At 40.9% G+C, this 13923-nt stretch overlaps 2 protein-coding genes across 9 annotated transcripts in view; one reads left to right on the plus strand and one right to left on the minus strand.

Moving 5' to 3' along the window:
• Window positions 1–1121: 1121 nt before the first annotated feature.
• dusp19a (dual specificity phosphatase 19a) lies at window positions 1122–7338 on the minus strand. Its single transcript, XM_014173645.3, has 4 exons — window positions 6962–7338; window positions 6587–6633; window positions 6343–6495; window positions 1122–3251 (listed from the first exon to the last, which is right to left on the minus strand). Exons 1-4 carry the CDS (start codon window positions 7182–7184, stop codon window positions 3033–3035), a joined length of 642 nt encoding a protein of 213 aa, XP_014029120.1. The 5' UTR covers window positions 7185–7338; the 3' UTR covers window positions 1122–3032.
• A 483-nt stretch (window positions 7339–7821) lies between these two features.
• Window positions 7822–13923, plus strand: part of LOC106586470 (nck-associated protein 1) — a 64961-nt gene continuing 58859 nt past the window's right edge. For all 8 annotated transcript variants that reach the window (XM_014173819.3, XM_014173818.3, XM_082969081.1 and 5 more), the window contains exon 1: window positions 7822–8129. In XM_014173819.3, the coding sequence (XP_014029294.1) occupies window positions 8010–8129 (120 nt within the window). In that variant the 5' untranslated portion in view covers window positions 7822–8009. The remainder of the gene's footprint in view (window positions 8130–13923) is intronic.

A 13923-nucleotide genomic window follows, 5' to 3' on the forward strand; every position in this document is an offset into this window, starting at 1 on the left:
GGCTGCAATATTATAACCGCTCTTATTAGGCTGCAATATTAGAACCACTCTTATTAGGCTGCAATATTAGAACCGCTCTTATTAGGCTGCAATATTAGAACCGCTCTTATTAGGCTGCAATATTAGAGCCGCTCTTATTAGGCTGCAATATTTGAACCGCTCTGTTGTGATTGAACGTGACAAACATACGCGCCAACGGCATTTGGCATTATTGTGCCCTATTCAAACATGTGAGTGGATAGTCAGATTAATATAATAGTTCGTTGAAAACGTTTACATGCTTTGCGAGAACGACTCCCTAATGATCCTGTTTACATGGACACATCTGACATCAGTACCTGATGGGACTTTTGATAAATGCAGAAAATCGCCAATCAAAATAAACGTTCTAACACAGTAACCATGTTATTTTTGAAAAGCATATTTGATTCTGAATTCGGACATATAAAGTCTGGACATAAACTATTTCTAAAATGCATACTTTCATTTTTTGTGAACTCACTTCACTCGCGCATAAGAGGGAGATTTGCGCTTCTGGTGCTGGCACATGCGCAGATCAAATACACCGCTTGAACTCCGATTACTCTGTCTAGATGTCCTAACAATTCGAAAGATTGTTCAGAAAACCAGGTGTTTTAATCGGCGTATGTTACCTTCGATTTTGACCTTATGCCGATTAGATAAGCAGAGTAAGGTGTTTACGTGACTATTTACATACTCTGCTTACTGCCACAATCAGGTTAATATCGAATTATTAGTGTGCATGTTAACATACTTAATGTGTAGGCTAATAATAATGTTCTAATCATCAAATTACACTGCTTTGACGATGTGTGATATTAAGCCCATTAATCGAGTGCATCTGTCCAAAGAGTTTAGTCCTGTCTAAGTAGCCTATAGCCTACTAAATGTTATATTACATGATTATAACATGTTTATAAGTGGTTATTATGCATGAGGACATAATACTGCCATTGTAATCAGATGTGCTTTGTTGGGGATGTAATTAATGTCACGATAATCAGCCAACAAGGATAGAATAGGATAGAATAACTTTATAAACTCAATTGAATGGAGATAAACATTTCAGTAGCAATATTTTATTCAAACATATTCTGAATTTACACACACACATTGATCCAAAGGGTGCATTTATGCATTAATCAACAAAGGTTCTTGACAACGCAATTCACACTAGTTCCCGAAACATATATTATGTTGTAAATGTTAGCAGTAGTCTAGCCTACATTGAGTATTGAAGAATAATTAACTAGAATAATTATATGTTTACATTCTAGAACAAGAGTTCATAACATTTTATCAAACATGTTCATATAAAAGAATTTAACATTAATAAACATATTTCAATCACCCACAATCATAGTAATTTTTTTTGCAATAAAAAAACAACATTTTAAACTTATAATAATAACATTAAAAATAATGCATGTCTGTTACAAAATCATGGAAGTACATTATAACATTTAAAATCTAGCCTGCAGTATATTATTATCTTAGTTTACTCAACGTCGCATAGATCAGGGGTTTTCAAATTTGGTGGAAATATTTTTGGGGATTTTATGTGAAAACATTTTTTTTTATGAATATCGCTGCTACAACAGAATACCATCGTGGATACTATTGTTAAGTCTCTGCGTCCAGTATGGAGGACGTTAGAGGTCATTTCACGAGCCAATGCTAACTACCGTTAGCACAATAACTGGAAGTCTACAGGAACCGTTAGCATGCTAGCTCGTATGCTACCATCTGACTCTGGGGAAGTAGATAAATGGCTTCATTGCCAAAATCTCGAACTATCCCTTTAATATGATGCTAATTACCAGGGTTTTTTCTGTATAAAAAATTCTTAGGCCGCAGTTTCGGGATGGAAACAGTTTCAGTGTCAACTTAAACTACCAAACCCAGATAGAAAGCATGCAGAAAAGATATTGAACTATGTATAGTTTTAAGTAGTAGCATTTTTGAGAACTAACAATCAAATAAAAGCTAGACAGTCAGGGAGAATCGAAAATAACAGGGCACATGCACATTGATTTAATAATGTTTGAGCAGAAGCACACAGCGGTAGCCACGGCAAAATGCATAGAATTGCTGGAAATTAGCTTCAAATCTGCTAAATGTTCTCTCAACTCAATGGAAAAATATGTAGAATTGCAGATAATTTGCTTCACAACAGCAAGTTGAGTCAAGTTTACACTTCCAATGAACTGTGGGGAGGTCCAAATAATTAAACAGTCTACCAAATCTATTCATTTAAAATGGATTACTTATACTTGCAATTATCATTCACCTGATGATAAGACAAGACATTATTTTACTTTTTGCTAACAAATGATGGGGGTCCCGGGGTTGTCGGTTTGCATGGGTGGGGGACCCTGGGCAAGGAAAGTTTCTGAAATCCCTTGCCATAGATAACATACAATAAATAATATGTTAAGACAAAGTAAGGATGTCCATAATATTTCTTAAACCAAGATTTAAGTTAATAAAATTAAAACTATATTAAATAATACAGTTTAGTCAGTTTTCTCTAATTTTCACCCCACATATTTTGGTACAAAAAAGGAAAGACTCAAAATGAACTTAAGAATTGTTGCACAGACATGGTTCATAAAGTTGAGAATTGTATATGTATACCTTTCTTAAATTCCATTGTGGCTTCATACCACCCTCAGTGGTTTATAGAAATTGATAACAGAGATGTTTAACTATTGAATATCACTGGACCCACAGTGTATATTGACAGGGCATTGTAGGGCTTTTGAAAAAATGGCGTCTAATGAACACCTCAACATGATGTTGGGGTACCTTGGGTATTAGGGGTCATAGTAAGATCCAAAATTACACCCTATTCCCTATATGTTGCACTACTTTTGACCAGGGCCCCAGCGCATTATACTGTATAGGAAAATAGGGCACAATTTTGGACACATCAGAATGGCCTCCTTGTGAGAAACAGTGGCTGATGATGAAATGCATTACTCTGGCCCTGGAGGTGTTGCGGTTGTTGCTTATGCATAGCCCACACCATTGGCTTCTATGCCCCCTTTCGGTTTGAAACCTTTCAACTGTTCAAGAAACCCTGGGTTTGGGCACGTGGCTGGCCGAGCCGATTTCACCAAGGTAAACGCATCATTGAAAGGCTTTCCTTCCGTGGACATCAGGTATCCAATGACGACCGAGGCTGACCTCGAGACTCCAGAATTGCAGTGAACCAACACAACTCCTTTCTGAGGGGGAAGATGAGAGAAACAAGCCTTATGTTAGTAGAATGTGCACAAACACACTTCAGCCCAGCTTGAACAAAAAAAGTAATCAGGTGGTCAACTGAGGGACTTAATTTAAAAAAATGTGTTCCTTACCCCAGGAAACCTGTTCAAGTGTCCTGGAGTAAGGAATGTTTTGGGGGAATATGATGCCTTATGTCAGTTTAGTGCTATCCAGTCCAAAAGCATGAGACCTGATGTGCTCAGCTGCTTTAAATTTGAACCCCATGTCTTCAATTCACACAGGTCAATCTAATAAAATACTTTTATGCTAATCACACATAATGGGAAAATTACAAGCTATAAGGTGATAGAGTTACTCTCCCACTGTCACGTCTGTCAGAATGATTGGACCAACGCGCAGCATGGTTGTAGTTCCACATCTTTTTATTCATAGTGAAACGTTGCAATACACCAAATACTAAAAATACAAAAACAACAAACTGTGACGCAGAGAGGAAAACACACTACTCAAAATTAACAACCCACAAACCCACAAACCCTACTTAAATATGATCTCCAATCAGAGTCAACGAGGACCAGCTGCCTCCAATTGGAGATCAACCCCCAAAAAACCAACAACATAGAAATAGAAAACCTAGAACACAAAACCTAGAAATAGAAAACAAGAAAACCAACCAAACACCCCCTGTCACGCCCTGACCCATCTACTATAGAAAATGACCTCTTACAAGGGTCAGGACATGACAGTACACCCCCCCCCCCCCCCCCCAAAGGTGCAGACCCCGACAGCACACAAAAACCCCCACAACAAAACAACCACAAAAACACAAGGGGAGGGTAGGGAGGGTGACAAAAGTCTATGGCGGCTCTGGTGCTAAACCCAGAACCTTCCTATCCCTCTGATCCCCCAGCAACGGAGGTGGCTCCGGGCGTAACCCTCGTTCCGCCCGCAGATCCCTCCGCTTCTGTAACACCGACCTGTGGATCATTATTAGAAGAATCAGACTGTAGATCATTCCCGGAAGCTCTGTGCTGCGGAGCGTCGCTGGAGGCTCCGGGCTGAGGGAGCGTCGCTGGAGGCTCCGGGCTGCGGGAGCGTCGCTGGAGGCTCCGGGCTAAGGGGGCGTCGCTGGAGGCTCCGGGCTGAGGGGGCGTCGCTGGAGGCTCCGGGCTGAGGGGGCGTCGCTGGTGGCTCCGGAATGAGGGGGCGTCGCTGGAGGCTCCGGGCTGAGGGGTGTCGCTGGAGGTTCCGGGCTGAGGGCCGTCTCAGTAGGTTCCGGACTGTGGGCCGTCTCAGTAGGTTCCGGACTGTGGGCCGTCTCAGTAGGTTCCGGACTGTGGGCCGTCTCAGTAGGTTCCGGACTGTGGGCCGTCTCAGTAGGTTCCAGACTGTTGGCCGTCTCAGTAGGTTCCGGACTGTTGGCCGTCTCAGTAGGTTCCGGACTGTGGGCCGTCTCAGTAGGTTCCGGACTGTGGGCCGTCTCAGTAGGTTCCGGACTGTTGGCCGTCTCAGTAGGTTCCGGACTGTTGGCCGTCTCAGTAGGTTTCGGACTGTGGGCCGTCTCAGTAGGTTCCGGACTGTGGGCGGGGAACGGGGAACTGTCGCCGGAAGCTCTGGACGGGGAACTGTCGCAGGAAGCTCTGGATGGGGAATGTGACCTGGAATCCTGATGCGTGGAACTGGCTTAGGTGGCGCCAGACTGGTAACACGCACCTCAGGACGAGTGCAGGGAGCAGGAACAGGACGTACCGGGCTATGGAGGCGAACTGGAGACCGGGCATGCTGAGCAGGCCTACTCCTTTCTGACTGAATGACCATCCTCGCCCTACACCAGTGAGGAGCTGGCACCGAGCGCAACGGGCTGTGAGTGCGTATGGGCGATATATTGCGCATCACACCATAACCCATTGCTCGTTCATCCACTCGCTCCTCAGCACGCCCGCTCCGTAGAAAACCAAGAAAACCAACCAAACACCCCCTGTCACACCCTGACCCATCTACTATAGAAAATGACCTCTTACAAGGGTCAGGACGTGACACCCACTTAGCTAAAAGCCACATGGATGCTTTGATTAGGCAGTTGGAGTTACCCCTGCATGGTATCCCAGATTACATAGGGAAGTAAAAAGAGCCACTGACCTCCATTCAACAGAGAGTGGAAACTTATTTCCAATAGGCCCAGTCATTGTAATCATAAACCTTTGGTGCATTTGCAACATGTGACAGTGTCAGGTTGTTTCGTGATAGGCACAGCGATTTGGTAAAAGGTTGTATAGCAAACAAAGGGCCACCAGTGATAAGATCTTTCTACAACAGGCTAAATTATGCATGGTGAAAACTCAGCCATGTATTATTTACTACAGTGTGGATACAGAGGTAGGGAGGATACCTAGATACCTACTGGTAGGGAGGGAGGCCTTGCATTGGCTCACTGCTGTCCAGTATCAGATATATGCCAGGTCATCAACTTGAACACTCAAAGAAATTACTATTAAAGTAAAGTCATTTTACCTACAGTATGTACTATATACAGCAAAGTGATTATCAAATCAAATTGTATTTGTCACATGCACCGAATAAAACAGGTGTAGACATTACCGTGAAATGTTTACTTACAAGCCCTTAACCAACAATGCAGTTCAATAAATGGAGTTAAGAAAATATTTACAAAATAAACTAAAGTGAAAAATAACAATAACGAGGCTATATACAGGGGGTGCCGGCACCGAGTCAATGTGCGGGGGTACAGGTTAGTCGAGGTAATTTGTACATATAGGTAGGGGTAAAGTGACTATGCATAGTTTCTCCTTGATATAAAACATCTGATTATTAACGTATACCGCTTTCTTTACAACCACCACATCATGGAGACCGGTATCAATCATAAAAGTTAGGAAGTGTAAGTAACTTTCATGATGTGTCACCTTTCATGATGAGTAGGAATGTTGAAACTGTCAGGTAAGATGAATGCAGCGAAAGATACGGTATTAAAGCATAAAAAGAAAGAAAACCGCAAAAAGGAAACTGGATATTGCAGCCCCCAATTAGACTACATTAGCCTACAATGTTGTGAAAACACATACAACTTACCTCTGCATTTGCTTGGTCTATGAATGTTGAGCACTCTTGGAAATAGGATGTTATGTCAGTATCAGGAACGTCCAGAATGCTCAGTGTTTTATAAATGAACAGGTCTGGAAATGCATTTTCAACACCATAGGCTACATTCAAGATGTGGGACACCTGAAATGGAAGAAGAACATCTATGAAACACCAAAACAAGACAGAAAATTGTATTAAATATAAAGCTTATCTCTATTACATAAAACAATACCTTATATTTTCTCAAAGTGCCAAAGTCATGTGCAGCATCTTGTGAGCCTACAACAAGAAAAAACAACCATCAAATTGTGAGCCTGTAAGAAATTGTTTTAAATTGAAATATTTTTTACTGATCATAGATATTTTTATGATATTTACTTCAGTAATGATAAAAATGTTTTTTTTTTTCAAAAACATGAGTTTAAACTGTGTAAAGGGAAAAAATCCAATGTGTTTACATGCAATAATCCAGTAGATTCAGTCTCAGAGACAACAAACTGAAAACGTAAGGCCTCATATCATACTGACAGCTACAGTATGTGTGTCTGTGTAGGCACCTGTCAATTATCCCCTGTCAATAACACACATTTCATCGACATCCACTCACCTAATAGTAAATATGGTTTAATAACTCCAACTTGTACGTCCCAGCTGTTGTCCTGTACATAGCCACATGCTGTCTCAGGCTGAGTTTTATCCTCTACAACATGTATAGTCGACCCTTTCCATGTCTCAATAATCCTCCTGCCGCTCAACGTCGTCACGCGGGTGCATTGCTTTCTCAAATTGGTCTTGGAAAATGTCTTGATTTCCTGGGCAAGAGACTGCATCGCCTTTGTCTTCTCAAAACAAAGCAAAGGAGAAAAAAAGAATCCAGTGTTAGATTGATAGAGTGGCAGACCAGTCTAGGCTACTCCATTGGATGTAATGTTCACAGTGCCTAGCTCCTGGTTCAAATGGACTCCTGCATGTTGATGGGCAGGTTTTGTCAACTCCAACTTGAAAATTGAGAACTCAGATTAGTCACTCAGGCTTTATGGGGGACCAGAGTATTTTTCTAGGCGTCACAGATGTCACTATCACATGATGCCATCATGAAGCGTGTGTGTGTGTGTGTGTGTGTGTGTGTGTGTGTGTGTGTGTGTGTGTGTGTGTGTGTGTGTGTGTGTCCCATAGGCTATTCAGTTTGGTACAGTGGTATAGTATTTCAAAGTCTATTTTACATGCTGTCATCATAATGTTCAAACATAACTGAGGATTTAGGACATTGATATAAAATATTCACATTGAGACATCCAGCCACACTTTATTGTTGCCTTTTTAATGTAGGCCTTCAATGTAGGATCAAATACTTGAGAACTATTTTGTCGTGGGTGTAGCCGCCTACATATAGGCCCATATTCCTTCCCTAGAATAAAATGCTGGTCACGTGACGTGCATTTGGATTGCAGGAAAAAGCCTGTCAGCCTCGTTTTCGTAAAATAGGACAACACCTAGTAAAAACGGCGACGGGAGAGAGGAGTGGGGATTGGCGAAACCGCTCCACCCACAGAATGGGCGAATTGTAACATTGTAGCACTGGAGTGTCACTATTTTCACAACAAACAAAACGCGGCAGCAATTCTACAACAAATATTTTACAAGAATCAGTAGCTATGTCGGCAACACTGTCGCGCGGCTCGCTCCAACCTGGCCAGCAAAAACTGGCCGAGAAATTTACAATTTTGAACGACAGGGGCATCGGAATGCTCACTCGCATCTATAATATCAAGAAGGTAAGGTACCAGTGTAATTCTTCGGTTCATAATACATTGTACTGCATTCAAGAGATTGAAAGATCAAACCCCCCAAAATCATATGTGGTGTATGGCAGAAACCTTTATTTTGAAACCCAAAGCGTGACAGCTACGGCTGCAGAATGCCAGTTAAGGCCCTCTTGAAAATGTGTTGCAGATAAGCTAACGTTATTTGGCTAGCCAAGCCAACTCATCAATAGGACAAATAAATCACTGTTTTCTGAGATTGGTCTATTTCAATCTTCGTGTAAAAAGAATAATAACTCATAGGCTACTGAAAGCTAGGGTTCACTGGCTTGAAATAAAATAGTATCTCACTGAAATAGCCTATAATGTAACTACATGCCTAGCTTTGCAGTAATTGTTGTGCTTGATGGCTAGCTAGCTAGTTACATAGTTTCTCCTGCATACTTGCATAAAGCACCACAATATTAGTCAAATAAATTGACAAAGGAATGCTTTTCTAGGTTCTTTAGCCAATGCTAAGATTGAAGTCAGAGATCAATATAATGGGAACACATTTATAATCAGTCAGATTAGCAGTTACCATCTGACAGACACATATTGGCACATCATGACTGAAGCATACTACTTACTAACCAATGGCACGGCAGTATCTACAGTTGGTATACATGTATGTTATATGGTTGTTATGCAGTTGTTATAAATGTCTGATGCGCCGTAGCACATAATGTATAGGTCCTGGTTTGAAAAACATTCAGTAAACACACATTTTCCTGGGATAGAAGGGAGAAGTATTTTAAAGAAGCCAGAGTTTTAGAGATACTTATGATTTGTTTGTTACACTTACTCATAGTGATAGTGGGGACGTTGTGATATACCGATTCCATACAAGGGCCACTTTCCTGGACACAAATTAAGATTAGTGCTTTTTAGTCCAAGACTCTTAATCTGTGTCTGGGAAATTGGCCCATGGTGTTTAATTTACTAATTGTAAATCCATACAGAGAAAACCACTCTTAGTAGCGTTATTACTAGTGTATTAGTATTCACTCATCAACGTTTATTGGTTGCATACACAGTTTAGCAGATGTTATAGTGGGTGCAGCAAAATGCTTGTGTTACTAGCTCCAAATGATGCAGTATAATGTCAAACAAGTACACAAATATTTAAAGAGTAAACAAGTTACAATATGCAATCAAGAACGTCAGGATGAATCCAATTAACAACTCAAATAGCACTGTAACAGTAATAAAAATGCAATCTATATGTATGTACACCGGAATAATTTTCACAGGATATACTAGGAATGATATGTACAGCAGTAGATATATTACAGTGAGCAACGTCAAGAATCCAGTATATAAATAAATATGCAGTGTGTATAAACAGTGTAACTAAATACAAAGTACAGTTGTATAAATATTAGAATGCATTATGTCGGGAATACAGTATTTAAATACTCAGTGTGAAACAGGAAGTGTCCATGGGACAGCAGCGTTTTGTTTGTGTGTGTGTGTGTGTGTGTGTGTGTGTGTGTGTGTGTCACCTGATAGACGGCTAGTGATGTCTGTTCAACAGTCTGATAGCCTGGTAATGGAAGCTGTTTCTTAGTCTCTCTGTCTTGGCTCTGATGCACCTGTACTGATTCCATCTGCTAGACGGTAGCCAGGTAAACAGTCCGTGGCTTGGGTGACTGATATATTACTTATTCATAGTGTGGACTGGCGAGGTGTGTCATGAATGTCAGATTCCATACTAGACGTTAGGTTTGGGCGATATACCATTTATAACGTATACCGAGGTATTTCGAAATAACAAAGGTATGATTTTCAATACCATTAAAACAGCAGCAGCTGCGGGGGTGCGTTCTACGCCACTGCTTATAAATATAAGTATAACTATATGAAATCTATATCCAGTTCAGGGCTCCGGCTATGTATTTGGTTTGCTAACTTGGTAGCTAAGTGGCCAGATGTAATGATCAAGCTTCTTGGTTACAGCAGAAACATTCAATCCCATCCTGGATCAAGATCCCTGCTAAAAAATGTTGTGTGTCCCTTGTGTGCACTTCCAGTAATACCGTATACCTCATTATGGTACAGAGACGTATGAAAATCTGGGTACCAACCAACCCTACTAGACGTTTCAGTCAGTGTAACAGAGAAGAGCATTCTTAGAGTGTAGCTGTCCATTTTAATGACTTTGATACAGTGACAGTCAGTCCTTTAATGATGAGAGAGAGTACTGTGTCTGTGTACCGAAAGGCACCCTATTCCTTATATAGTACACTACTTTTGACCAGGGTAGTGTACTATATAGGGAATAGGGTGCCATTTGGGACAAAGACTGGGTATCAGAGATTCTTTGCCGACTTGGCAGCAGATAGAAGATAGCTGGAGGCTGTCCAGTGTGTAGCTGAATGGAGGCTAGTGGAGAATCATGCTTCTCTGCCTTGACTGTCTGTCTGCTAGTACCCTCCAGCCAACCAACCCTTGTGCTGAGGGTCTACCTGGCCTAGTAGGCCTATCCCTTTATAGGCACCACACAATCATCTTCTGTGTCTCACTCCCTCAACTCTCAATTCAAGTTAGATGTGATAGAAACATTAGCATAAAAACATTATGCAGATACAGAATTCAGACGAAAAAACGTACCCCAGGACACAAGATGACTATCATGATGACCACAAGATACAGGATTGCCACAACACGCAAGAGCTTAGTTGTGTGACGATTTGTCACTCTCTGTTGCAGTCAATTTGTGTGTAATATTCAGCCTATTACTCATATATTTCCATTTATATACCTCAGTTTTTATGTTCAGCATGACACAATAGGCTACATGCCAAAGGTTTTATACCCATGGTACATTTCTTGTTTTATCAAAAAACATACTGTACTTATTGAAACTGTGGCGGCAGGTTGATGCTTGTGCATTGAACTAACAGATCGGTTGCTTGGCAACTGGTAGGCATTGATACTAGCTGACAGAAGCATTTAGGAAGAATCTCAGATGTCTTTTTCTGTTTCATCTGTGATTGTAGGCTACTGTGATTGTAGGCTGGTGCAAAGGCCTACCTCAGTAAATCAAACAACTGTACACTTCTGCAGTAGGCCTACGGCACACGTTTACTGCCCATTCCTACTGCACATGCCTTCTAAGCATTTCACTGTTAGTCCACACCTGTTGTTTATGAAGCATGTGGCAAATACAATTTAATGTAATACTACTACCACAGGTGTATCCCATTACTGTAGTCTACTGCACAAGTCTACTAGGACTACCTCAGTAAATCAACCTGCTTAGACAAACTGCTTTATCAAACAGAATTAAACAGACAATTCATCCAAAATAGAGATCTATTGTATTTTGTTCATATCCACTCAGCAAGTAACGTGAATCTGAAGATTCAGTGGCTAACAATATGGGATTATTGTCACGACTTACGCCAAAAGTTGGTCCTTCTCCTTGTTCGGGCGGCGTCACCGACCTTCTAGCCATCGCCGATCCACTTTTCATTTTCCATTGGTTTTGTCTTGTCTTCCATCACACCTGGTTCCAATTCCATCAATTACATGTTGTGTATTTAACCCTCTGTTCCCCTCCATGTCCTTGTCCGTAATTGTTTGTTGTAGTGCTTGTGCACGGTATGCTGGTATTTACCGGGTTTTGTTTGACCCGTTTATTATATTGTTCTGTTGACGGTGGTTTATGGTTATTAAACACAACCATTATAAATCAGTTTCCGCTCTCCTGTGCCTGACTTCTCTGCCGCCAGTAGCATCGCATTACAATGATGTACCAAGAAGAGCCTATAGTTTAGCATTAACATTGTTGACAGCAAAACAATGAGACCCCTGCTATGACAGCTGGCTGCAAGTTGGACACTACTGTCTGGGCCAGCAGTATTGCTTTTTATATTGATGTAACTTACACAACCACCTGATTCCCGTGATAATATTTCTGATAATATTTCTGTCACGATAATGTTTATGTAGTGTATCAGTGTCACAGAGTGCAATATTTGTTTTAAAAGTGAGTAACCGGTATAATGCTTTACGGTGTAGTTATAGTACATTGTAAGACTTGTTATAAACATGTATGACCCCCTTATAATGCAATGTAGCATTTAAAAAAAAAAAAATGTTGGTTTCCAGAATGATCAAAAATAACCTTGTTTGTGGAGAGGAGAGCTTCTTATGACGTCATATAATTGAAGGGGAAATCTAAACCGGAAGCAGCCCAGAGCCCCTCCTCAGAACCCTCCTAGTCTTTACAGAGACAACAGGAAGCTCACTCTTATCTAGGTTGTTCTTATGCAGGACTTGTCAGTAGAGAGGAGATATATATCAGGGAAGATGGTACTGTACTGAAGGCCTACTGTATCTAGCATCTTTAGAACTCAGCCTGAGAAGAATTAAACTATGCACCCAACACCAATATAGTGGAAGCTTAACTGGCAGTATGGACCCCACTGTATGGTAGGTACATTATTAGAACAGAATAGCAATACACAGTTTAATCCCGACGGGAAATACTGTACTTACAGCGACACAGTCACAAAAACAGCAATCAATGTAGTACAAACAGATAGCAGTACAGCAGAAAAAACATAAATCATCCATCCATATGTCAATAATCAGTTCAACAGTTCATTAGTCCACTGATGTAGTGGGTGATAAAGGAATTCAGTTAACTCCTTTGTATTGTGTGTTTCAGTCTGAGTCCTGATAGACGAGTCCTGTCATAGACAAGAGACTGACTGAGAGTGCAGGGAGGGAGGGTCTCTACTATGCGGTCAGAGGGAGGGTCTCTTATGAGGAAACAGCCTTGACCTCAGTCTGTTACTCACTCTCCAATGACCCTGTTAGCATTGGGAAAGCACTGGTGAAGCACTGTTACAACTGGACAATCACAGTTAGCACTGTATTAGCACTGGGAAAGAAATGTTTGCCCTGGGGATGTCAGTACACTGTCAGTCCTGGAAAAATGACCTGGTACAGTGAGGGGAAAAAAGTATTTGATCCCCTGCTGATTTTGTACATTTGCCCACTGACAAAGAAATGATCAGTCTATAATTTTAATGGCATGTCAAAAAATGTTATACATTTATTTGCATTTTAACCTCTATGGGCTAGGTGGGACGCTTGTGTCCCACCTACTCAACAGCCAGTGTAATCCCGTGGCGCGATATTCAAATACCTAAAAAATGCAAAAACTTCAATTTTTCAAACATATGACTATTTTACACCATTTTAAAGACAAGACTCTCGTTAATCTAACCACACTGTCCGATTTCAAAAAGGCTTTACAACGAAAGCAAAACATTAGATTATGTCAGCAGAGTACCCAGCCAGAAATAATCAGACACCCATTTTTCAAGCTAGCATATAATGTCACATAAACCCAAACCACAGCTAAATGCAGCACTAACCTTTGATGATCTTCATCAGATGACAACCCTAGGACATTATGTTATACAATACATGCATGTTTTGTTCAATCAAGTTCATATTTATATCAAAAAACTGCTTTTTACATTAGCATGTGACTAGCATGTGACTAGCATTCCCACCGAACACTGCCGGTGAATTTACTAAATTACTCACGATAAACGTTCACAAAAAACATAACAATTATTTTAAGAATTATAGATACAGAACTCCTCTATGCACTCGCTATGTCCGATTTTAAAATAGCTTTTCGGTGAAAGCACATTTTGCAATATTCTCAGTAGATAGCCCGGCATCACAGGGCTAGCTATTTAGACACCCAGCAAGTTTAGCACTCACCAAAGTCAGATTTACT

Source organism: Salmo salar, chromosome 25 (assembly GCF_965601325.2).
Source record: "Salmo salar chromosome 25, fSalSal1, whole genome shotgun sequence".
Taxonomy (NCBI): Eukaryota; Metazoa; Chordata; class Actinopteri; order Salmoniformes; family Salmonidae; genus Salmo; species Salmo salar.